This window comes from Nicotiana tomentosiformis, chromosome 5, assembly GCF_000390325.3.
Source record: "Nicotiana tomentosiformis chromosome 5, ASM39032v3, whole genome shotgun sequence".
Classification (NCBI taxonomy): domain Eukaryota; kingdom Viridiplantae; phylum Streptophyta; class Magnoliopsida; order Solanales; family Solanaceae; genus Nicotiana; species Nicotiana tomentosiformis.
In genome coordinates, this window is record NC_090816.1 from 24892313 (window position 1) to 24919957 (window position 27645).

At 35.4% G+C, this 27645-nt stretch overlaps 2 protein-coding genes across 4 annotated transcripts; one reads left to right on the forward strand and one right to left on the reverse strand.

The window, feature by feature from the left end:
* The first annotated feature begins 8409 nt into the window (after positions 1 to 8409).
* Positions 8410 to 9006, forward strand: LOC104101696 (putative glycine-rich cell wall structural protein 1). The gene has a single exon (XM_070175734.1). It carries the CDS (start codon positions 8410 to 8412, stop codon positions 9004 to 9006), a length of 597 nt encoding a protein of 198 aa, XP_070031835.1.
* A 466-nt stretch (positions 9007 to 9472) lies between these two features.
* On the reverse strand, positions 9473 to 17618 carry LOC104101692 (protein BTR1). Of its 3 annotated transcripts, none has more exons than XM_009609185.4 (9): positions 17283 to 17618; positions 11973 to 12211; positions 11788 to 11894; positions 10933 to 11126; positions 10492 to 10580; positions 10179 to 10274; positions 10049 to 10110; positions 9868 to 9951; positions 9473 to 9764 (listed from the first exon to the last, which is right to left on the reverse strand). In XM_009609185.4, exons 1-9 carry the CDS (start codon positions 17386 to 17388, stop codon positions 9743 to 9745), a joined length of 999 nt encoding a protein of 332 aa, XP_009607480.1. In that variant the 5' UTR covers positions 17389 to 17618; the 3' UTR covers positions 9473 to 9742. The 3 variants fall into 3 exon arrangements, with proteins under 3 accessions (XP_009607480.1, XP_009607479.1, XP_033513396.1); XM_009609184.4 differs by having other exon boundaries at positions 10492 to 10583; positions 17283 to 17522; XM_033657505.2 differs by having other exon boundaries at positions 9734 to 9764; positions 9863 to 9951; positions 10492 to 10583; positions 17283 to 17522.
* Positions 17619 to 27645: the final 10027 nt, after the last annotated feature.

Sequence of the window (27645 nt, forward strand, 5' to 3'; positions counted from 1 at the left end):
TCTCCAACCATCATATGCTTCGGTGATATCTTATCCTACGAATGATACCTCTTCGTCGGGAAAATACGTTTTCAATGGTTCGTATTCTCCGTCCACAGGATTTTTTGGCAAATGATCTGTCAATGCTTGCCCTTTTACCGCCTTCTGAGTTACATAGATGATGTCGAATTCATTCAGTAATATCTGCCATTTTGCTAACTTTTCCGTAGGTATGGGTTTCTGGAAGATGTATTTCAGCAGATCCATCCTTGATAAGAGATATGTAGTGTATGCACAGAAATAATGTCTCAACTTTTGAGCTATCCATGTTAAAGCGCAGCAGGTGCGCTCCAGCAAAGAGTACCGGGCTTCGTAAGGTGTGAATTTCTTGCTCAAATAATATATTGCCTGCTCATTTCTTCCAGTTTCATCATGTTGTCCCAAAACGCAACTGAAAGCTCTATTCAGTACAAACAAATAAAGCAGTAGTGGTCTTGTAAAGCGGTCGTTTGACTTTGGGCTGGGGTTACTGGGCTAAGGTGTTGGGCCATTTTTTAGTCCGAAAATTGGTTTAAAATTTGGGCCAGCCTTTTAACACACATAATTTATCAAAATAATTTATAAAAATAATTAGTAAATGAATAAAAATATTTTTATGTACTAAAATTATTTAAAATAATAATTTAGCATTATAAAAATATAAAAATATTATTTTGATGCCAATTATATAAATAAGTAGCATTTGTATATGAATATAGGCTATTATTGCAAGATTGTACAAATAGCTTTAAAATGCTAATGCAATTATATAAAAAAAAAATGAAGTGAAACTATTATGAGACATATATGAGGATACAAAATAGTAACTTTTGGATGATTAAGTCATCACAAATAATTCAAAGGGATAATTACTAAATATTTATGTAATTTAAATGCAAGAAAATTAATTTTAAAGCTCTAAAAATTATGAAAAATTATAAAAAAATACTTGTATAGATTTGTAAGCTAAATAATGATGCAAAAATAATATTTTGAAAGTATATATATTATTTGAAAAAATATGAGGGCAAAATTGGGTATCAACAATGAGTTTACTGTCGATTTACATAGATTAAGAAGAAAGGGGCTGACGATGGAAAGGGAGAGAAAGTGAGGGGTTCAGATAAGTGGGGGAGGTAAAGGAGGAGAGATAAATGGGTACATGAGATTAGAGATGAGTAGCGTGAAGTGGCAGGAGGGGAGGGGGTCGAGTGACTTGGCAGCTGACATGGAAAAAATTGAGGGATTGGGTGCCACGGTGTAGATCCGTTAGGGTTAAGGGCAATTCTAGAAAGTTTGTTAAAGGTAGGGGTGGATCTGAACGAAAAGTATAACGGGGGACAAACTTAAACTATATACCATAGTAAAGGGGCAATTTTGGACATTTTCCCTTTGGACAAACATCTAAATTGGGTATTATTTGAAAAAATATGAGGGCAAAATTGGGTATCAACAATGAGTTTACTGTCGATTTACATAGATTAAGAAGAAAGGGGCTGACGATGGAAAGGGAGAGAAAGTGAGGGGTTCAGATAAGTGGGGGAGGTAAAGGAGGAGAGATAAATGGGTACATGAGATTAGAGATGAGTAGCGTGAAGTGGCAGGAGGGGAGGGGGTCGAGTGACTTGGCAGCTGACATGGAAAAAATTGAGGGATTGGGTGCCACGGTGTAGATCCGTTAGGGTTAAGGGCAATTCTAGAAAGTTTGTTAAAGGTAGGGGTGGATCTGAACGAAAAGTATAACGGGGGACAAACTTAAACTATATACCATAGTAAAGGGGCAATTTTGGACATTTTTCCTTTGGACAAACATCTAAATTGGGTATTATTTGAAAAAATATGAGGGCAAAATTGGGTATCAACAATGAGTTTACTGTCGATTTACATAGATTAAGAAGAAAGGGGCTGACGATGGAAAGGGAGAGAAAGTGAGGGGTTCAGATAAGTGGGGGAGGTAAAGGAGGAGAGATAAATGGGTACATGAGATTAGAGATGAGTAGCGTGAAGTGGCAGGAGGGGAGGGGGTCGAGTGACTTGGCAGCTGACATGGAAAAAATTGAGGGATTGGGTGCCACGGTGTAGATCCGTTAGGGTTAAGGGCAATTCTAGAAAGTTTGTTAAAGGTAGGGGTGGATCTGAACGAAAAATATAACGGGGGACAAACTTAAACTATATACCACAGTAAATGGGCAATTTTTGACATTTTCCCTTTGGACAAACATCTAAATTGGGTATTATTTGAAAAAATATGAGAGCAAAATTGGGTATCAACAATGAGTTTACTGTCGATTTACATAGATTAAGAAGAAAGGGCCTGACGATGGAAAGGGAGAGAAAGTGAGGGGTTCAGATAAGTGGGGGAGGTAAAGGAGGAGAGATAAATGGGTACATGAGATTAGAGATGAGTAGCGTGAAGTGGCAGGAGAGGAGGGGGTCGAGTGACTTGGCAGCTGACATGGCAGCTGACATAGAAAAAATTGAGGGATTGGGTGCCACGGTGTAGATCCATTAGGGTTAAGGGCAATTCTAGAAAGTTTGTTAAAGGTAGGGGTGGATCTGAATGAAAAGTATAACGGGGGACAAACTTAAACTATATACCATAGTAAAGGGGCAATTTTTGACATTTTCCCTTTGGACAAACATCTAAATTGGGTATTATTTGAAAAAATATGAGAGCAAAATTGGATATCAACAATGAGTTTACTGTCGATTTACATAGATTAAGAAGAAAGGGCCTGACGATGGAAAGGGAGAGAAAGTGAGGGGTTCAGATAAGTGGGGGAGGTAAAGGAGGAGAGATAAATTGGTACATGAGATTAGAGATGAGTAGCGTGAAGTGGCAGGAGGGGAGGGGGTCGAGTGACTTGGCAGCTGACATGGCAGCTGACATGGAAAAAATTGAGGGATTGGGTGCATTGAGAATATGAAATATCTTTATACCAACGGATTAAAGTAAACTATAATAACGGTAACAATCTATAATATGTCTAATTTGATGAATTAAAAAATAAAGTAAAAGAACGTGTTGTAAGAGGTGGTAAAAATATATCGATAGTATAAAAATTCTTTAAACTCCCATTCCCATTGCATATAGGTTAGAATAAAATTCAAATTTAATTCTGTTGAGGTTAAATGACTTGCTTTACAGAGTCCATTCCCTAGTGCAAAGAATTTTAGACACGATTCAAATTCCAAAGTGAGCACTAAGAATTTGACCAACGAATTCACCACCTTAATTAGCAATTATAACATCACCTATTCGTTGGACGTTAATTATAAGATGCGGAATCATGATGGACTTTGCAATATTGCTAAGGATTGACGAGGACGACGATGACAACAACAACCCAGTAAAATCCTACTAATGGGGTCTGGGGAGGGTAGTGTGTACGCAGACCTTATCCCTACTCCGAAGGAGTAGAGAGACTGTTTCCGAAAGATCCTCGGCTCAAAAAAATAAAAAGACAAAATGACAAAAATGAGACAATATTAGTATCACAACAATAATCATAGGATAAATAGGAACACCATGAAATCTACAAGAATGATGCAAAGCAAAGGGAGACAATATTAGTAAATATTAGTATCACCACAACAATCATAAGAAAAATAGGAATATCATGAAATCTAGAAGAAAGATGCAAAGCAAAAGCGATAGCTAGTAAATAGGACATGCACTGAAAAGCGAAATAGTAAGCCACAACATTGCCACTAGCTATCTTAGACAAAAACCCTACATGGCTAGTCTCACAATGGTATGAAGTAAGGCACGACTCAACTATCTCCTAACCTACAACCCTAATACTCGACCTCCACATCTTCCTACATGCTAAGGACTGACAACGATATATGATTATCAAGTCTATATGCAAGACGGGGGGGGGGGGGGGGGGGGGGGAATGTAAGAATAAGATAGAGCAAGTGCAGCTAATTAATTGACAATTGTCATATGTTATGTTGCTCGAACTCGTCAAAAATGTCGATGGGTATTGTATGTCGAATCTTTCAAAAATAGAACTTTTAAAAATCTAATATAATTAAAAAAATATTTTTGAAGAATTCGAGTAACATAGAATATAGGCCTAACTACTGAACGTCACCTTCCTAGAAGGATAGCTTAATTTTCCAGTTGTAATGCTCAATCCTTCCAAATTTATATGACATTATTTTCATTTGAGATATCTCGAGAAGTTTGACCATTTGACAGTAGTAATTATTCTAAACTGCTGATTTAAAATGAAACTTTAGGGAATTTGGACTCACCCAAGATTTGTCCCGAGTGCAGGCAAACTATATATCGAGGAGTTAATTAATACATTGATAGGTGAGGCAGTCGCTTCAAGTTGTGTTTAATGTCTTGGATTGTATTCCTATAACACTTGTCTTGTACGCCTAATATACTACGTAAGTTAAAATAAAATTTAAAGTTTGTAATTAAACAAACATTGTCATATAAAATAAGATAGAAAAGTAAGAAATAAGCGAGCAAATAGTACGTCTAAAATATCACGTCAACCATAGAAGACAAGAGGGCGATTTTTGAAAAGCATTATAAGTGAAGCCTTGGCGAGAAAAATTACTAGCATCAATATTGATGGGAGATAATAAATATCGATCAAAATAATTAAGATATGCACACGATAGTTGGGACTTGGGACATCATGTACCTTACTTTAAAAATGAAAAAAAAAAAAGGTATTATAATAAGACTGGATTGTTAATTTCAGGGGCGGAACTAGAGTATTAGGTATATGTTCGATCGGTCGAATTCAATAACTTTTGTTTAAATTCTATATTTGTATTAAAAAATTTATTAAATATATATAAAATAATTACGAATTCAGTAACTAAGACGAGCTATGAATTTCGTAACAAGTTCAAAACAAAACTCATAACTTCAAATCTTATTTCGGGGGTCGGCTGATTGAGGGGGTGCTAAGGTGCTATGATTGAGTTTCAAAGAGAAAGCAAAGCGTGCTGTGGCATATGGCCACCACAAAGCAAAGGAAAGAAAGAAAAGCAGACATTTGTCATTAAAAGAGTGAATTCCAAGAAAGAGGCAGAAACCTCCATTTCTCCGCTCCCACTAATAACCATTGAGATGAAAAGGAATTTAGGGTAGGTGAGTTAGTGGCTATTTGTGGTCTTCATTGGTTCTTAGGGCTTCCCAAAATTCCATGTCCAAACCCTATCCAATCAAAAGGCAACATATGTGAAGAACTTCTAGTAACCCTTTCTTGTTATTCAATCAACTTTAGAAGAATCTTTCCCTTTTCATATTGGACCATGGACGCACCTTTGACAAGGGTATTTCTAGTCTACCATAGTTGTATATAACAAGCGCAAATCTCGAAAGTATTGGAACGAAATAAACTTAATAGAGACGAATTTATATAGAGAATTAGTTCATATACAGTCAGACATCTCTATAACATCATTCATATATAACAGTAATTCACTAAAAAGAGCAAATTTCATTTATAGCCGGCCGGTAGAAAATATTATCACTCGCTAGCCATGAATTGATCTATACAATTTATAGCCCCAAATAAATTATAATGGCTATAGCCTAAATTGATCTTCTCTGCATACTGTGTAAAGCCTAAATCGTTCATCCACTTCTCATTAAAGCTGCTGCATGTTCCTTAGACTACCGTTGGTTTACTCCGAATTAACTTCATCATCCATCGAATTTTCTTATTTTTTTTTTGAACAAACATTTCCTGTTGGTTCTCATTAAACAATTGTAAGGCCTAAATCGTTTATCCACTAGTAGAAAATATGTGACTTGGTCATGATTAATTTTTGTCCTAACCTCATCATGTTTGGTTTTTGCTTCTGTGCACGCTAAAGCTAATAAGAAGCAAGTTTAAGAGCTGGAAATATTATGTGTTCTTCACTTTGAATGAGGGATTTATATACGCAAAGTACTTATAATTAATTGATTTCGTTGATGCTACCTACGAGGTTTCTGTGTTTTTCGAGTTGATGGTTAAGGACTCAAAACCTCATGTATTGTAGACTAGAATAACAAGGGGAAATACTTTATACTCTCTGCATTTTATTTAACTATTTTAACACGAAATATAATAAAGAAAGAAATATATTCAAAACTTGTAGTTTTAAATATGCCATAGTATTATTTTTTTTTTGGATAATAGCGTTCGGGATACATTAAGGATACATTGTAAAATGCACGATACACTTTATATATACAAAATTTATACATCGTAGAACAATCTATACACTTTGAATACACAAAAGCGCTCGGGATACATTAATGATATATTATGGATACATTGCAAGATGCACGATACACTCTATATATAAATTTTATGCAATGTATATACTAAATAGACTGTCACTATACAAAAAATATACTAAAATAGACTGTCACTATACAATTTATATACAATAGACTGTCACTGTACAAAATAGACTGTCACTATACAAAAATATAGTAAATAGACTGCCACTATATAATTTATATACAATAGACTGTCACTATACAAAATATATACAAAATAGACTGTCACTATACAAAAAAGATTGTCACTATATAAAAAATATATAAAATAGACTGTCACTATACAAAAAATATACAAAATAGACTGTCACTATACAAAAAATATACAAAATAGATATTTTCGGGCTATTAGATGCAATAAGTTTGGGCCGAAGGGCCATTTCATGTCAGTGAGAAAAAATATGGGCAATTAAAATTTTGAGGGGCTATAGAGGGTAGTTTTCCCCACTAAAAAAGTCAAGTTTTTTGAGAACTGATTTTTTAACTTATATTTTACCTCTTTATAACAACTTTTTACCTATAACAGCAACAACCATATTTATAGCAGAACGCTCTTTGTAAAATTACCCCTCTATAACAGCCATATAGAATCTTTAAAGTTACTAATAATAATTCTAAATATATACACACAATCTTTTTCATTTAACTAAGTTTCTATTTTGCATAAGACATAAGATTTCAAGATTTGCACATGATATCTTTTCCATTGGACAAATGCCAAAAAATATTTAGATAGAAGATTTAATTGTTAAGCTCTTAGATTGTTTTCAAGGGAAAGCTATTGGATACTTTTTTGCTGAAAATTTGAACAAAAATCTTCACAAATTCAAGCGTTATATTGCTAGTAAAATAATAAAATCTATGAAAGAAGCTACAATTACAAAGTTCCTCCATTAATCTTGAAAGAATTTATTTTCCTAAGTAGCTTTAAAGTGTGTGGTTTAGAGTTTAAATTTTTATACGTTTAGTTATGAATTTATTAATAATGTATTAGCGTTCTTCAATACTTAACAAGTGAAATATGGAAAAATAGTTGATTTTGGGATAATTTTTATCTATAACGGCCAAAAAAATTTAAACCTCAAATGTTGTTATAGGTATATAACAGTCATTCACTATAAAAGTCAAAAACTATCGGAACAAACAAGACTCTTATAGAGATGGTGGACTATAGTCAAGACATAATTGATTGATTGTTGCAAACAATGTAGGAGCACTATTAATTAACAAAACTTTATCTTCATCTTCATTTTTCTAGTTGCTTCTCTAAATTGACCCCATAAGATAATAGTACTACTATATACATGGTTCTAGAGAAAGTGATACTAAATCCCTTTCAATTTATGTGAACTTATTTTTTTTTTAGTCTGTTCCAAAAAGAATGACCCATTTCTAAATTTGAAAATAATTATGCTTAAATTTACACAATTCTACCCTTAATGAGAAACTTTTATAATCACACAAATACTCTGGGGCCCTTTTTGAATTGTTTAGGACCACAAATTCCAAAAAATAATATTTTTTCTTAAACTCCGTGACTAGTGCATTGCGCCAAAAAGGTTACATGGAGAAATAGAAGGAAATACATGTATAAGATCATATAACCTGTACCTAACAAAGAATAATATTAAGCTCTTCATATGGAGGTCACTAAAATTTGTAGTCAAGTGAGGACAGAATGACAGAGTGGGAATGTGTCTGAATCTCCTTGGCCCCATTATCCTAAGTAGAAAATGGGAGCAAACTGTATTCATCTCTAATAATATAATTTTGCATGAAGCTAGATAAGTTTATATTATACTTTTAATTATAATAATACAGCCACCTACAATACTAACACCACTATCTCAAATAAACACGTTCATATTTTCCTCTTCCAATAAATTAAATATATATTTAGAAAAACCATGCAACTGAAAAAAGTTAGATTTCGGAGTGCCTATAAATAGGAAGACTACCTTAAACTTGTCATTCACGATCATAAGTATTTCCTCTCTTGCCAAGTGACACGTTCCTTAGAAATATTGCATTAACACAAGTAATTATTATTCTACTTGATAATAGACTGCATTTGGAAGTTTAGAATGGGGTATTCCAAAATTATAGGAGCAGCATTATTGATATTGCTCTTTGTTGATCTTGCTTTTGCTGCAAGATTTTATGGCGCAAGAGGAGGCGGTGGAGGTGGCGGAGGTGGAGGAGGAGGTGGTGGTGGTGGAGGGTCAGCCTTGGGTGCAGGTTCAGGTTATGGTTCAGGGTATGGCTCTGGGGAAGGCTCTGGATATGGTGAGGCTGATGGAGTGTTTGGAAGTGGCGGAGGTGGTGGAGGTGGCGGAGAAGGCGGTGGTGGTGGTGGTGGTGGTGGAGCAAACTCGGGAAGGGGTAGTGGCTCTGGATATGGCTCAGGGTATGGATCGGGTGGAGGAATAGGAAGGGGTGGTGGTGGTGGAGGCGGAGGTGGCCAAGGCGGTGGCGGTGGTGGTGGCGGCAGCTCAGGAAATGGTTCAGGATATGGTTCAGGTAGTGGTAGCGGTTCTGGTTATGGAAGTGGTGGTGGAAGAGGAGGAGGTGGTGGTGGTGGAGGAGGAGGCGGCGGAGGAGGAGGTAGCAGCAGCGGCAATGGTTCAGGCTATGGTAGTGGCTCAGGGTATGGATCAGGGTCTGGAGGCGATGAACCTTGAAGTATTAGATGAAGTTCGTTTAAACATAATTCTATTTTTGCATATGGATTTAGAAGTTTGTGAAATAAAATGCATGGTTTCACTTGCCTTATTTCTGTGGTTGGGGAACTTTGCATGAGTGAGTGTAATGAGCTTTTCACTGTATATTTTATATTTGCATGTTCAATACCATAATTTTCTGGCTTTGGTTAATAAATATACCCGTAATGAAATTTTCTTTTAGATGTGTTTGGTACAACATTAGTCATTTTTCAGGAAAATTCACTTGTGAGCAGAATGTTATAAACACTTACACATCATTATTAATCTTTAATACTAAATGATTTTTCCAACAGTCCAATTTACTAAAATGAATGCAGTAATTAGTCATAGAATGGAAGTGCAATTCTGGAGCTTACCCAAGTCTAAACTGATTCTCAGGCGAATTATAAATGCAGACTATATATAAAGAGAGAGAGACTGTATATATATATAATTGTTTCATATATTGTTGCTAATTGATGCATAAGCTTAAATAGATGTTGATATTGATGCCAATGACCATTTCTCTACAAGACATGGTAAAGGAATAAAAATAATGTATCGAACCGATCCAAGAAGCCTCTCATCTCACCTCAATGTAACCTACTGAAAAATTACAACTGTATCGAATGGTTTTATTGCCGTAAGCTTTTGTTTCAAGAGAACAAAATTCATGCACTGTTCTCTTTCACTGAAACTTCTCGTCTGCCATGGATCAGCCTTTCACAAACTCATCACTGTATAATTGTCAACATAGTTCCAAAATCACCACATGAAATTCCAGCTATCCATTAAGAAAATAATAAACAAAAATCTAGAAATAGAAATCACCCACGTCACCTCTCAGAAACTCTAGCTACTTTCTGAGATATCATGGACTCGGCCATGCTGATCGCTCTTTGAGATCCTGTAATAGTTACCTTCCTGCAAAAGTCCGGAAGTTTTTTAAAATATTTGTATGCTATTTATATACTACATATATCAACACGCAAACAGAACAAATAAATCGAGGAAATCTTACCTGTCTGAAGTACCTGAAATGAAATCACCCCTATCTGATATCTTTATTCTAGCTCCACTTTGCTGCAAAGACAGCAGATACTTTAATTAGAACATATAGGACAGGAAAAGATTGCAACTTCTTTACGCACCTGACTGATCTCCATTATACTCCTTCCGTTCCGGCCAAGCACTAAACCAATATGCTCATCAGCAACACCAATAGTGACAGAATTGTTCCCATCTTCCTGCAAAACCACCGTAGTGCAGGTCAAAACTGATATCTAATCTGACAGGTTTAAAAATTTTAAAAATAAAAAGCAGAATCTTATCCAGAAACATGATAAGAACATTTCCATTATCAGCTTCAAAGCCAATACAAAGAAAAAGAATAAGTTGACTTCAAGTAAAAACAGGTTGCAAATCCAGTCAAAAGCATTAGGGCCAAAAAAATTGTGTCCTCACAGAATTAGACTGGACGTTGTTCTGATATCTGTTAGCCGGAAATCTCCCTCCGACTCCATTTCGTGGTCCATAGTTCATTCCAACATAAACTGCTAAGAAAATAGGCGGAAGTAGAAGTAGAATTCGTAATCAGAATATGACATTAAAAACAACTTTTAGATGCTGCATCAACTACTACGATGATGTCCTAAATAAAACACCTAATAATTTGGAAAACATTACAAAAGAGATGGCCATTACTGTAGTAGAAAAGTACGCCAAACAAGAAACTAGTACTGTCTTCCCTCCAATAATTCATTTACATGCCCCATGTACTGTAGAAAGCGCTACCAAAAGAATTGCACAAGCACAGATAATGATTAACACAGGGGAGCAGATCCTATTCCTCCTGAGCTATCACTTAAATGGAAGTATTACAAATTAACTAAATTTGAACAATACCTGCATAAGGAAACGGAGCATTCATGTTCTGTATATAATGAGAGTCTTCAGCCAACTTATGTAGAATCAATTCAATAGCCCGCATCTGCTCCCCAAGAGTTCCAGTCACTATTACTAACCTATCATGCAGTCCTGGAAAATTGTCATCCTGAGATGATATTTTTATGCCAGCATGAGAGTCTTCAATAAATGCCCTGGAAAAGAAAACCATATGTGTTAACACTAATTTGATGATTTCGTCGACCATCTTTGTTCTGCATCTCAAAGTTGTACTTAGAATATAGTAAAACCTGTTCTGTTACCTTTCTCAAAAAAAAAAAAAAAAAAAAAGTAGTAAAACATGTTTCCTTCATATAATTTTGGTCGCAGATGAAGTTCACGCACTTTCACACTATGGTTACAACTTCATTAATTAAAATAGTCAGTGCTGTCTAAGGGAACCCAGCCAGATCAACAAGAAGAATTGAACCAAAGCTTCTAATCGAACATACAATTTGTTTTAAAGGGGTAATAAACTAGGATGCAATGCTTGCATGGCTCACGCAGTTGATCAAACTTTACTTAAAGTGAAAAATGGGAATATCTTTCTTGTCAAGGTAAAGTCAGCTAATTCATTCCAGCGCAAGGCTATGCCACTGCATACTCTATAAAACTGCAAATGCAGGTTGATTATTATCATTATTAAAAGCAAATCAAGCATCTCCAGATCAGTAAATCTTTGCTCGGTGGAAGAGCTAGTTATTTTAAATGAGTTATAAGACTATGAAACCTGCATGCATTTTCAGGAGCAACGTATTTTGGGGGAGGGGGAGCAAGCAAAATGCTTATAGGACAAAAAATTAGGAAAATTCATACTTTATCATAGCTCCTCCCTTCCCAATAATTCCACCACAAGAGCTGTTGGGCACAACTAGTCTAACTTTTGATCGCGGGTCAACATTACCACCATCTTCAACATAAGACTGAATTGGAACAAGATAGTTGTTTTAATCAATCTGTCAATAACAGTACAGCAAATAGGATTTAAAACATGATATTACCTCACATAGCAGTTTATTAAGAATAAAATCAACTGCCTTGAGTACATCTTCAACAGGCCCAGATACCATTACAATTCTATCCATGGTACCAGGGAAAAATTCATTGTTGCGTGACAACTGAATTCTTGCCCCAGAACGAATCTGAAAATCACTGATTGTTGAGCCACCCTTTCCAATAATTGAACCAGCCTCAGCATTTGATAGAAGGAACTTGACAGATATTGTGTTCTCCTCATGGTCTGGAAATAACACAAACACAAAGGAGAAACATCAGCATTAAGTCAGAAGGGAATGAGAATCTGTGGCATAATCAATTAAAAAGTTTGAACAAATTACTGTAAACATGACGAAAGAACTTGATGCTCGAAATAATAAAATGTAAAATGAAATCATATACACATTGCTAGTGTAATGATACCAAGCATCTTTACAGGCATAACCCCTAGTAAATGAAAGAGAGTTAGAACGTATCCTTACTTCTCAAAAGCAGCAAAAAAGACACATTCTTGTTTTAGGTACAAAACCGATAAGATACATGATCTCTCACTACAGCCCATTAAGCACATACTATCATCACAATGCAGGAAATCAAGTCAACCAGAAAATAATCAGACAGCATTTGACACATAGTTAAAAGTATATGCAAAATATAATTTTGTAATTACCAAATCTCTGAATATGAGGAAAAACAATGTAGCAGAAAGATAATTCTTTTAATTGGTAAATCTCAGCCTGTTAAAGACATTTCTTCTCGCCACAAAATGGATGTAAGATTAGAAATGCCTACAAAGAATTATGCCCATTCACTGTCTGACATGGTTCCTTTGACCTTAATGAAATTGCTGCTTTTAAGGTAAAACATTTGGCATAAAAGAAAGTGACTAGGAGGACTAGAAAATTATTATTAGCAATGATGTTACTGAACCTACTAGGTTGCTTAACTTGTAGCTTTTGTACATGCTTGAACCTCCTTGTTGCCTCCTTTTGCCACACAACACTAGTCTGACTTATCAAGAGGGGGAGGAATAGTAAGAGACGCATCACCAAGGTGCATTGACGCATCAAAAGAGAGTTCTTTTCCCACGGCTATATAGTTAATAATGGTAACAATGCAGTTCTGCAACACAATTAGATGCGAGACAGGCTTTCGAGATCAAGCACCTTTTTTGTTTAGTATTTCCGGAAGCAAAAACTTCTCCTCCAATCCGTAATGTAATGTGTTTGAAAGACAATATTCTATTTGGAAATCAATAACGACCTCATTAATAGCAGCACATATTTAGAATGTCAAGGCTCCACGTAAGGAATCAAAATGCAATGAAGCTCAGTGAGATACATTATGTGACAAGGATCAAAATCTTTGTCAAATAGTGTGTGTCTTTAATCAGAAACACCATGTGACCAGGATTGCAGCTCTCTCAGCTAAATATGAAGATGAAAAATGGAAAATGAGCCTTCATCTCAAGACATAGGAGAGGTCATGCCCTTCCAAAAAGTTATCATAATATCTTTTATAGAAGTTAAGGCTTCCTTCCAACAGAAACTAAAAAAAATCAATTATACCAAGAAATGCTTCTCAAGTTAATTAACACAACTAAGCTAGCCAAAACTGTTTTCGTCTCAAGACAACAAACAGGCACGCTGCACAGAAATGAAAGAAGCGCCAAGACATCTGGTTGAAATCTCAGACTTCAGTCCAGTAAATACCAAGCTTACTAGTCTCATTCTAAAGGGTCCACCTCACAAACAGAATATTGAGCATGCAACAAAACTACGCAGTTATGTACTGTATGCAGGGAAGTACTTATCATGGTTGAACCAAACATCCCATCATTAATTCACAAACTGTCCACAAACTTGCAAGCTTCAATTATCCTTATGGAGTGTTTGGCTTGAAGCCCAAAACACTCATTTTGAATTTAGTTTATCAAAATTGAAGGCAAAAAAATCCTGTTTTGCATCACTTTTTGTAATTCTAAAATTGAAAGACTGACATCTTTTCTTATTTAACTCCCTAAATTTCTAAATGATCCTTTTTTTTTTTTTTGGGGAGGGGGGGGGTTGTCGATTGTTTGGATCTGATGGCCGGAAAATCCACCCCCTTCAATCATACAGTTCGGCATGGACATGCTGAAGCTGAATATCATCAAATTAAAAGAAAGGAGCTGTGCCAAAAGATTGAAAAATTTGATCCTCATCATCCTAATTCTACATGCCCCATGATAAAATGGAGACCACTTCCTAAAGATATTGACCTTAGGGTTCACTTCAATGACAAAAGGGATACTCAACACCTTCAGAGCAGATACAGGACAATACCAATGTGTCCCATGTCGAGCATGCAACAACAACAACAACCCAGTAAAATCCCACTAGTGGGATCTGGAGAGGGTAGTGTGTACGATCTTACCCCTACTCCGAGGGAGTAGAGAGACTGTTTTCGAAAGACTCTCGACTCAAGAAGACGAAAAGAGACAATATATCAGTACCATCAACAGATACCATAGGAATAATAACAGCATCATAAAGACCAGAAAATAGATGAAAAGCATCAGCCAATAAATAGACCCGACACTATGAAAAACGAAAGAGCAGTGAGAACACAACATTAACCACTGGCAGTCTAAGACAAAAATCCTACAAGACTAGCCTCACGTAGGTACGAAGTAGAATGTCGAGCATGCTCAACATCAAATTATCCCAAAATATCTTGTACAAGCTATTGCAAAACCCTCTGGAAATTGAAGTGAAGAATGTTAGCCCTCCTATAAAGCATAATGTCTAGCAACGAATGTATGCGCAAATGTCCGAGCAGGCACTTCTGCCTATTCAGTCAAGGGAAAAGGGTCAAATTTACCCTTCTACTTTCAAATATTGACTACATTTACCCTCCATTATACTATCCGGTCAAATTTACCCTTACGGTTATAGTATCTGGCCAAATTTACCCCTACCTCTAGCAAACTTTTAAAAATTACCTTCACTTCTAAAGGCAACCCATAATAGCCCTAGAATATGTACTCGCGCGATGCGCGGTGAATGTAAAAGAAATTAATCATAACAAATTATAATTTTAAACACTATCTATAGCAAATTGTCTATTAATACTAAATTTATAAGATGTTAAAAATAACTTCTAAAAAAAGTTTAATATAATACTCCTTTCTATTAAACATACTTGGAGTTTCTCAATTGTATTAATCGAAACATGAACTAATACATTCATGTTATTCCAAATAAAACAAATTACGTACTATACATAAATTATAGCATTCCACAAAAACACAATCAAATATTTATAGTACTAATTATATGCTTCTATAAATGTTTCAATGGATGTTTCAGAGATATTATTAGCAATTAAAATAGAACAAATTCTATTTCTCCAATTTTACTCTTCCCAAAAAGTATGTATGGAATCTGGACTGTATCCACTGCACTGATGTGAGATCAGCTTATTATATTTGAACTCCAAAGATTTTCATTAATCGTAATAACAGGAGAGTACATTAAAAAAAATTATTAACTCTAGGAAATATCCAATCACCACTCAAGAATTAGTTAATTGATCAAACCAACTTACGTATTATTTTATCCAAAAGAATACAACTACTAAAGTTTAGCATCAGAAGAATGTAGTTTAAGCTTCTGTATGGTTGAGGGTTTTTTTGTGGCCATTTACTCGTTCAATTAAATCAGAAGTCCTTTCATCTATCTCGGCAAGCTTTCCATTGTCAGGAAGTTTTATTCCTCCTTTCTATTTCTCCCCATTGCATAATTAAGTTCATTAAATTATTTTCTTCAATATAACAATGTAGCATTTCAACCTAGTTAAGCTTTAATTTTTTTGCAACAACTGACTTCAAATTGTCAATGTAGCTGCTTGAAGCAAAAAAAAAAGTGCCTTTGATAAAAGAAAGTTGGGAGATTGTGGGTAATCATTAGAACTTGGGGTAATTTTTAAAAGTTTGCTAGAAATAAGGGTAAATTTGGCAGCAATACTGCGTGAAAGAATTTGATCACCTAGTCCATTTGTATCTGATCAGGTTCTACTTACTCAAGGTACTTTGCATGACCATGTTACCTTTGGTCCTAACTGCTATACATAATATTTTTTTATGACACTGAAGTGGAAACTGAGGATATGGATGTTCAAGACAAATGTATCATATCCCCGCATCCTTGTTATTCCATCTATGTTCCAAAGTGAATATCTTTATCCTAAAACTTACGCAGCAATTAGACGGTATGCACACCCTTAGGAAGAATTGTTTTGCTTAGAATCCAATAGAACATTGATACAACTTTTCAACAATGTCTTGAGGAGGTAGGCAGCCAACTTCAATTGGATTGTTCTCTGAATGTTCCTATTTTCTTTAAACCTGGCTAAGAAGAAAGAAATGAAACTCATCTTGATATGACTCATTCAATCTTTTATATTTAGTTTTGGAACTCTTTTGTATCACTATGGGTAGTCGATAATCTTTTTTTCATGATAGTGGTGTCTTTGCCAGCTTGCATGCACCTCTACTATTCATTGGACTTGCGCGCACCTGACTATTCCACTATGTAGTTGCTACCTCCCACTAGCACAAGTATCGGCTAACTCTAACCACCAGGCTTAGGCAGATGAGAAGAAATCCTTAATCTCCAAAGTTTGCACCCACTTCAATGTCCACAAGGCCACACCATTGAGTGCATTATGTTTAGTCTACAATCTCAAGGTCAATACCGAAATATTTCTACCTTATACATTTTTTGTTTCCTCTATCTTAACTTAGCTTAGTTAGGTTAGATTGAATGTGCTACCTACCTCACGCATTGCTTCTAATTTCTTTCTTTGTTTAACATAAAGCAGCCACCTTTGTTTTAAAAAAAGGATAATTGCACTTTCGAGCCCTCAGTTTCTCATTTTGGTCCTTGTGATATTTCACTGCGCATATATTCCTTGAATTTATTTCATCGTGCATGTATTAGCTTGACTTTATTAAAACGTGTGTTATTAATTAATTCAACAGTTAATAATTGTTAAATTTGTGAAGATTCTATCAGAAGAATCAAAAATGCATATTTCAATTAATTGAAGGCCGAATGTGCTTAACAAGATATCACAAGCATCAGAATCAAAATTTGTCCATATATAAGGGAATAAAAGTGCAAATTCTCCATAAAAATCTAAAGGAACTTGCTCATGTTGCAAGTTCACACAGTTTCAGCCGTAAATAGTCAACAATTTGCAAAATCAGAATCTAAAACCGCATTATTAATAAAATTTAACAACAGCTAAACAACATAGAGCAGATCCGAAACCTGAAGAAGGAGGAGGAGAGAGAGATTTGCGAGGCGAAGAAGAGTGCTCCTGCAGACCTTCAGTAGACGAATTGTAGTCAGATTGTGCTCCTCCTTCCATTGCCATTATTATCAGAATAAATTATGTGTGTAAAAATACAGAATTTATAGAGAATATATGGAGAAGCAGAAGTTGAAGCTGAAGATGTGATTATGTAAATATCTCTCTGAGGAAATGGAGAGAGAGAGTGGAAGCATATGCTAAGGAAGTGCTAATATAAAGAAACTTCAAAGAGAAATAGACTTTTCTTTTTTCGTTTTTTATTTCTTTTGCAACTTGTTTCCCCTTTTGTTTTTGCCAATAAAACCCTATGTACAGTAATTTACTTCGAGGTACCCTATCTGATTTTTCTTTTCTTACACAAGTTTATCGAGTGAATTTGTAGGTTACAGTAGTCAAGTTGTCATTGGATTTGAACTCGTGTGAAAATGATTAATAATTTCGTACTTTCTTAAATTATGTTTAAGAGTCTAAATAACAGATGCTTTAAATTTTTCACAAAAATTATATTCGAAATTTAGACTCACTTCTTCAAGTTTATTCAACAATGATGATTATTTTTACAATCTAATCTTCACCATCCAAATTTTATAAAATTAGTACTCTAACCATGATTTGAGCTCCAAACATAACAACAAACCAAATTTTGTCGACTAACAATCAAGAGGTTATTGCGTGAAAAAGTTAAATAGATATATTCGATATACTTTTTTATTTTTTCAGGCGATATGACTTAGTGATAGTGAAAGTAGTGGAAGAAAGTATAAAAGGAATAAATAATGATTCGTGATAATTTTCGTGATAAACATTATTAGTAAGAAAGTTAAATTTATTATTGTTTCTATAGCTCCTCTAATTGGATGTGCTTGTATGTACTTTTTTTTTTGGTAAACTAAATAATTTTAATTAACTAATAATTACATCACATCCATGTTTGTTTATAGAGTTGTCTAGGCGGTCAACATTGTAACCAAAAATACTAGCAATATTACATTCCGTAGTTTTTTTATCAAATGTACCTAAGATATCGTCCAAACTGCATTATTAGGTATTAGCAAACACCAAAGGAACTACTAAAATCTTTGGTTTGTTAAAAAACTTCGTCTTTGCTTCTTCTTTAGCTAGAAGGTCTGCCACTCGATTGTGCTCCTTGTAGTTATAGCTAATAATTGGGTTCCCTGGTTGAGCTATCAACAACCCGCATTCAAAAATAATAAAATTATAAGGCAACTGTTCTGATTTCAACATATTAATAATTTTCACTGAATCAGTGTTGATGTGTAGTGGAATCAAGTTTAAATTCCCCTGTAATTTTAAGACCCTGTAACAAAGCAGTTAATTCAGCTAGGTTATTAGTGATCTTAGGAACACCTTTCATGAAGCCTACTACCCACAGGGGCGAAGCTACGTTGGCCCATTGACCACCTTTTGCCGAAAAATTATACTATGTATAAGATAAAATATTACTTGTTGTTGATTAAAAATAGACTTTGAACACCCTTACATAGTCCATTGGCAATTTGAACACCCTTATTGAATTTCCTGACTTCGCCACTAACTACCCAGTCTCTATTATTATCCCTGAAGACCCCACATATTCCTCTTATACCTGAATTTCCAAATGAAGACCCATCAGTGTTGAATCTTATGCCCAGTTGTGTTGCTATTAGTCGCATAATGATATTCTAATGCCATAGTAATCAGAATATGGACTAAGATGGGATCCCTCTTGTTGTTGAAGAGATTATTGTTCATAGTGAGCCATATGCTCCAAAAATAGAAGGGAATGAGCAGTTCCCACCAGATGTTATTATTGAAATCTTTGTTCCTCATATTTGACCAAGTGACGTTCCAAGAGTTTTGATCAAATTAGAGGGACTATACCGGAGGTTGATTAGTGGATTTAAGGCACAAGTTAGCACATAAAGCCTTGGCTTTATTGCATTCAAAGAAGATGTGAGGTATTGTTTCCTCAAAGTTGTTACAGAAGGAGCAGATGGGGTTTATGTTCAGCCCAATGTTGTGGAGATACTTACCAGTTGTCACGACCCAAAATCTATTAAAGGTCGTGATGGTGTCGTACACCACTGTCAGGCAAGCCAATAATAAATATTCAATCAGGTTCTCATTTTAATATTTTAAAATCATATTTTCTTCCATTAAATAGTAGAAGATAGAATTTACAGAGTAAATGATAATATTTTTAACAATTTCACTACAGAACAACTCATAATCACCCCCAAAACCTAGTGTCACAAGTGCATGAGCATCAACTAGGAATGTAAAATAAAATACAGCATATGTCCGAAATACAAATTTGGATAAGAGAAATATAAATACTTTGAAGGAGACTCTTCAGGTTGTGGGTCGTAATGTGGAATGCAACTCACGTAAGTCCCCGCATGCATACACGCCTCTGCTCTCACAAGGCCACTAGTCACATACGTACCTGCATAAAAATGTGCAGCAAGTATAGCATGAATATGTAATCAACGTGTACCCAGTAAGTATCTAGTCTAACCCGGAAGAATAGTGACGAGGGGTCGACATAGACAATCACTAGTGGTCCAATAACATCAGGTACAGTAAAGAGATAAGTAAATATGAGGCAAAGTAAATAAATGATGGATATCATCAAATAGATCGGCATAACTCAAATCGGAAAAACTCACAGATATACTGGTTTCTTGCCAAATATTACGCACGAATCCATGAGGATATGATATAGAAAATGCCGAGGCGTACGGCCCAATCCAGCATAAATATTTAACATGTGCATTGCCGAGGGTCGAACGACCCAAACCATAGATACATCTATTAAACCATAGATACATCTATTAAACTTATGAGGCGAGCGGCCCGCTCCCATGAGAGTATGGTACATAAATCCTGTCGAGGCGAACGGTCTGATCCCATAAGAGTGTGGTACATAAATTCTGCCTAGGCGAACGACCCGATCCCATTAGAATAAGAAGTTTTACTGGGTCCTTGACCCCACTCACGAATAAACGTGTGAGTTGTAATTTCTTTAACAAAAACCTTTCAATGAAACATATATACCACAAAAATATGCCGTAAGAGGAGTAAAATTATTCGCTGACTAATCATGAACTCGTGAAGTCTCTACAATAGTAAGTCTAGTCTCAAGTAGTAATGTAAAAGATATGAATTTCATAGGTGAGAGACTGCTCAAATAGTACAGCTATAGCATGATGTGAACCTAAGCCTACACGGACAATAACATGAATGTAGCTACGTACAGGCTCTCGTCACCTCCCGCATACGTAGCCCCCATAATAAGTAGCACACATCAATATATAATACATAGGGGTAATTTTCCCCTCACAGAGTTAGACAGGAGACTTACCTCGCTCCGAAATTTCATAACTGGCTCCAAATCCCCTCTAACACCTCAAACTGATGCCCGTCGCTCCAAAATTAGTCAAATAAGATGGAACCCAATCAAAATATACTCCAATACTCATAATTAATCAATTTATAATATTTTTCAACTCCGCTCGAAAAATCGATAAAACAGCCCTCAAGCCCACATGCCCGAATTCCAAAACATTTCGAAGACAAACACTACCCATAGCACTATGAACTCAAATATATAATTTATTCTCAACTTCATGCCCAAATTCGTGATCAAAATCCAAGAATATCAATTTCTAGTTTTTTCTTTAAAATCCCAAATTAAGCCAAATCCCGCTCTTAAAACGATTCTGCCTAGCGATTGTTTTTGCACCTGCGGTGCCTTGGCCGCATCTGTGGTCCCTCACCAACGGCAAAATCCTCGCAGGTACGCATTTCCCTTACCTGGCCAAGCTCCACATCTACGGACAAAAGGGATCTCTTCTGCGAGCCCATCCCTTTCTGCGACCACTGCTCTCGCACCCACGGTCACGCAAGTGTGCCAAAACTTCTACACTTGCAGTGGCTGGGCTACCCTCACTCATTCGCTTCTGTGGCAGCAACTGGGAGCTTCAACTGTTGCTCCCAATTTCCATCTTGGTCTGAGCCTCGTCCGATTGCCGCTTGGGGCCCCGGGGGCGCCCGAACATACCAACAAGTTTGGAATCATAAAATGGACTCGCTCGAACCCTCGAAACGCCCGAAACAACATCAAAACTAAGAATTGCACCCCAATTCAAGCTTAATGAACTTTAGAACTTCAGACTTCTACATTCGATGCCAAAAACTTTTAAATCACACCTGATTGACCTCAAATTTTGCACACAAGTCACATTTGACATTACGGACCTACTCCAACTTTCGGAATCGGAATCTGACCCTGATATCACAAAGTCCACTCCCGATCAAACTTCTCAGAAACCTTCGAATTTCTAACTTTCGCCAAATGACCCTGAAATGACCTACATGCCTCCAAATCCACTTCTGGACGCGCTCTCAATGTCAAAATTACCATACGGAGCTATTCCCAGACTCGGTATCCCAAACGGACATCAATAACATTGAAATACACCTCAACCTATTTTTTATGAAATTCTTCCAAAATGCCAACTTCCACAATAGGCTCTGAAACGCTTCCAGGTCATCCAAAACCCGATCTGGACATACGCCCAAGTTCAAAATTATCATAAGAACCTGTTGGAACCTTCCAATCCCGATTCTGAGGTCGTTTACTCAAAAATTAAATCTTAGTCAAATTCTTCCAACTTAAAGTTTTCGAAATGAGAGTTTTCTTTCCAAATCAACTCTGAACTTCTCGAAAATTAATTCCGATCACGCGCACAAGTGATAATACCCGATGTGAGATTACTTATCGACTCAGACTGTCGAACGACACGCTAGTACTCAAAATGACTGGTCGGGTCATTACACTAGTATGTAGCCTCGAATGGAAGAGTAACCAAGTGAAAAACTTGTCCTTGTTAAGAGCTTTTAGTTTTCAAATTCAATTGAAACAAACTTCTTGAGTTGGTGGGGAAGTCATATAAGATTATAGAAAATAATAGGCAGATTTAGAAGAGCAGTGCATGTTACTAGTCAGTCCCTCATATGAGATTATCATTCTCCTTGTTGTAAATTGGAATGAATGTGTTGTTGATATTATGGAGGAGTGTATCATAAATGTTGAAGAAGAGGTTGCTCAGATCTATTTTCCATTAACAAACAATGAGGAGATTTTGACATTGCAAAAGATAACATTGTCTAAGAGGGCATGTTTGTGATTCAGCTGTCAGTAAGAAAATTGACTCTATTACCTTTCTGAACTACTCACCTAAAAGTTTTAGAGTATATTTTCCAGCCATCTAGGATACACTTCCAGGTCATGGACAATAGTTTCCTTCTTATATGGATATTATTGCAGTGTTTGGCAACTAAATTTTTTTACTACAGTGCATCTAGTTTATGAAACAACGTCCAAGCAAAACCTGAGTGACAAGCCTTATACTTTAGTTCAGCTTTTTGAATGCCAAGCCTACTATGCCCCTTAGGTTTAGCAATATTATCCTAGCTTAGAAGGTGCATCTTTCTCTTTTCAATAGTAGTACCCCCAATAAAATCACTCTTAGTTTTATTGACTTGCTTGATGGTAATACTAAGGAGTTTGATATAGTCCATTACATGGCTAGGGATACTTCCTAGGCAGGGGGTGGCTCAATGGATTTTGTGGCCTAAAGCCAAAACATATTAAAAGGCCCTTAAATTTCCTTTGTAAAATCCATATAATAATAAGATACAAAGCAAACTCTAGGACTTTGGCCTAGTGGTAAATGTACAACGCATGATGTGTAAATTAGGTACACGTTACGGTTTGGAACTTTATCGTAAATAAAAATATGACATTAATTAAGTGGAGAAGATAAATGGGGCACAACGATCATCTGTCGACTTTCAAACCTTGTGCCCCATTACATTTGGGGATTTCTCTTAAAAAGATGAACCAAAAAAAAGTTGCCTTCTAATGGATGGATCAATAAAATAAAGTGAAAAGAAATAATCAACTTAGAGAAACCGAAAATTAGAAAGTAAAATCATTAGAAACATTAGAAAAAAACATGAGTGTACATGCATGAGAAAAAATTAGATTTGATAACAAAGGTAAATGCATCATTCAATTAAACGAGAAAGAAACGTATCACTATTTATTTGCCTTACCCTTAGGCTGCCCCTGTTCCTAGACAAGCCTTTGCTAGAATTACACGCCCAACCATATTGAGTAACTTGGTCTTGCAACCTGCTAATCTAGTATTCATATTGTCACGACCCAAAATCACGTGACCGGCACCCGGCACACTACCCGACCCGAGCGAACCAAACTATGTGATGCACCCAAATCATATGCATGAAAATCAATTTAACTGCAGAAGCTCCTTGAAAATCATATACATTTTCAAGTTAAATGATAAAATATTTTCCAATTCAAAATCACACATGAAGTTTTTCATGATAATAACAATGAAACTAAGTAAAATAAATATACTTTCATGTATGTCGTGTACAAACCCGTTACTACAATATTTCACAATTATTTATGAAGCCTATATACCAAATAATAGAATTAAACACTTGGGTTAATATCCGACTAGCGTAAATTAAGAAAATAACATGATAGCTACCGCGAAATAGGAGTGGTGCCTCGCCATATACCTCAGGAAGAGAGTCATCCTAGCCCTAACTGCATGCCACGTATCATACCTCATCCTGAAATATGTAAAATAAGCGGGACCCTGGAAGGGCCCCCCTAAGGGTTGAGTACACCGCAACGGTACTCAATAAGTGTCATAGACTCTCTCTAACTTAAGTTCTCGGGATAAATTTTATAAAAAAAAATAATGCATCAATATTTGATATAAAATAATAAGAAGTTTTATCAATTCATGATCCTTGTCATTTTAAATAGAAGACAAGTAAAATATAAACCATAATATAAACTTTTAAAATATTTACAGCAATCCAAGATTTTGGATAAAATCATTCCATTTGTTTTACGTCATTGAAATCACTTTCGGCTCCTTAGGCTTAAACATACAAAAATCATCCTTACCTTTCACTTGGGGTACTATACCATCACCGACATAAGAAGGTCAACTAGATTATGTACCTAGCGACAAGTATCATGTACCCTACTTGCTCAGGTCGTCTCATCGTAGTGTCGTGCGAATCGACTCAGTCATGTTAATAATAGCACAAAATAGTACTTTCTCGAGGGATATCACTCTCTCATAGTCTGTACCACAAAGTGGCCATCTACGCCTACACTGGCACGTGTAGTTTCATGATAACGAACACAATATATCTGAAGTCAATCTCGGTGAACACAAGTAACTCCCAAAATATTTGATACTTCAAAAATAGATTCATATCATAGCAGCTTCAAAGGACCTGCTTTTATCAACTCGTATCATTTATTGAAAAATCTAAATTATTTGAACAAATATTAAATAAACAACATTTTACATGCTAAAGCCTTTAGAAATTTAACATCAATCTTTAAAAGATACCACAAGTGCTATTTTGTTCGTCAATTTCCAAAAGAAATACTTTTCATGAAAACTTATCTTTAGCACTCAAATATGTATACTCTTATCAATATGTAAGTTTTGATAAAAACTTATAACATTTATCTTGAGTTTTATTTTGCCAACAAGATTTAAAATAAATTTTATAATAGAGCATGACACTACATATGCAACATAATACTTTAATACATGGAGACATCCGTACTTGTTTGTCCCCACAAGTACGAAAGCACATTTGCAAATAACTTAAGTATTAACTCGAAACATGCTTTTAGAGAAAGTCCCTCAAGAAGAGTAAGTTTTAATCAACTTACCTAGCTTTCGCTTTATTAACATTCACAAGATTTCAATCCTCATCCATCATTCCAATGTTGATTAAAATGCCCAACATCACCAACAAGTCGATATCTACAATTAGATATCCTAATTGCATCAGAATATGACCTAAGATATTGATCAACATCCATATATGGCTCATAAGTTGGTTACAAGCCTCCAACAACTCAAATCGTCAAATAGTTTTACATGCTAGACCATCCAACTTCATTCTTATATTTTAATACCCATTCGAAGTCATTAATGATACTATATCAATTGTCTGTCACCAAGTTACTATTCATCATCTTCCATAATCAACACTTACAAAATATACAATTCTGGTGATTACTTAGTTGATCACCTACATCTTTTGCTAACAAATAATTCCATAGGTTCATTGTATTCATAAATTTCATCGCCAAGATTAACATTCATCTTCTCTTATTTTCTCAAAAGTACTATACATGCCATGAACTAGAGTTTACAATCCAATCTTTCAACTATTTAAAACTTGTAACAAGTGCTTCAAACACTTCTAACTACTCATAATAAATGAGTTTGAAGCATTGAAATTACCTCTAGTAGATCAATCTTGAAAAATCACAACTTCGGTGATTTTTATGTTGTTGAGGATTTGATGATAAAATCTAGTATTTGAATGTAAGAATGATGTTATAACTCATGTATATTGAGTAAGAATCAACCAAAAACATCATTTACAACTTACCTTAGTTGATTGGACTTGATTTGAGCTCAAAATTGTCTTTTCACCATTAAGAACCCTAACCCCCAATACACAAAATAATCTCTTCCCCCGATTTTGTATTTATAAGCCCAAATTTCTGGGTTTTGGATGTGGCCCCGGATGCTTCGCATCCCCTCTTCACTCATCTTCAAAGCTCGGATGCGAACTCGGATGCGAACTCGGACGCTATGGCAGTACTTCACTGCCATCCATTCTTTCGGACGCAGCCCCGGATGTTGCGCATCCGCAGACTCCTCTGCCAACCTTTGGTAATTTGGTCATAACTTCTTGTAGCAATGTTCAAATGACAAACGGGTTGAAGAGTTAGAAACTAGACTCAAAGATCTTTCATTTGATAGGTTTTACATTACATAAATCCTTATATATGTGTAGATATTATCGTCCAAAGTTTGGTCGTGTGCATACTCATTTGGAATTTTAGTCTATCGTGTAATTTCCAACTTAACTTGGACTTAGGGATATCCTTAGACCCCACATCACTTATAATATGCCTCGTACACTTATTATCATATAAAATTGATATCCATCATATTAATAGTCCTCGTATGCACACAAAATAATATAATTAGCGCACATCAACTTTCTTAATAACGCTTAAGTACTTCGAAATTTTTCGGGGTGCTACACATATTATCAAGGATGAATTGGAAGTCTCCATTGGTAGGTCTCTTATGGAAGACGGGAATGTCCATAAGGACTTCTTGTGTAGTCAGTAGTTATATATGTGTTTTTTTATTAGTGCACTAAAGTCAACTAGATAACGAGTGCAAAACATAACACGAAATTGATACTCGCTAATCAAAGATAGTATAGTAAAATATCGTCTCCACATAGATTGGATTTAAACAATTTTCAAGTAATTTCTGGTTTAATTGTTATTTATGAGAATCAATACTTGAGTTAAATGATTATAAACTATGTTTAAATACTAAAATAAAACAACTACACAATTGACGGCAAGGAATTAGAGATTTGCAGAGTTAATTTCTTATCAATGTGAGTAATAAGGGTCGTGATAATATAGGTGCAAGATAGCTATTTGGGATTTAACTCTAATTTAATTAACTCTAATGTTCTAATGATTCTTACGAATTCATTCAATTATTAGTTCAAACGTGTTGTCAAGACTCCTCTCTCGATTAAATCCTAATTCTACGAGGTGAACTAATATAAGCATTTCGAAAGTATGCAAGCATCTGTTAATGAATTAGTCTTTAGGAAAACGTCTATTGAATATTCTCCTAACTTGATTTAGTCAACAATTCAACAAGCTCTTTCGATTACTTAGGAGAATCATTGAATTAAACCAAACAAAATAATGCAAAGATAATCACCAAAATACTCCTCTTTCGATTAAATAAACTGGTGAATAAAGTTACAATAACTCAAAACTCCATAAACGAATTCAAGCAAGAACTAGAGTCAAAATCCACAAATATTAATCAAAACACCATATCCATCAAACCTTAAGGTAAACTACTCCATAATTATAGAGAAAGTCATCACAAATATTAATTAAAGAATAAGGAAGCATCAATCTAATGTTACAATCCAAACTCCTGTATTGAATTGATGGAAAGATGATGAAATCCTGAGTCTTGTAGCCTCCAATGCTCTCCCAAAGCTCCCAAGGTCAAAAGTCCCTTAAAATGTGTTTCCAGTATATTTATACCAAGTAGGAACAAACCCGGACGAAACTACCCTCTTTGAGCCGAAATGGAAAAACCTACAAACTTTTTACACTTCATG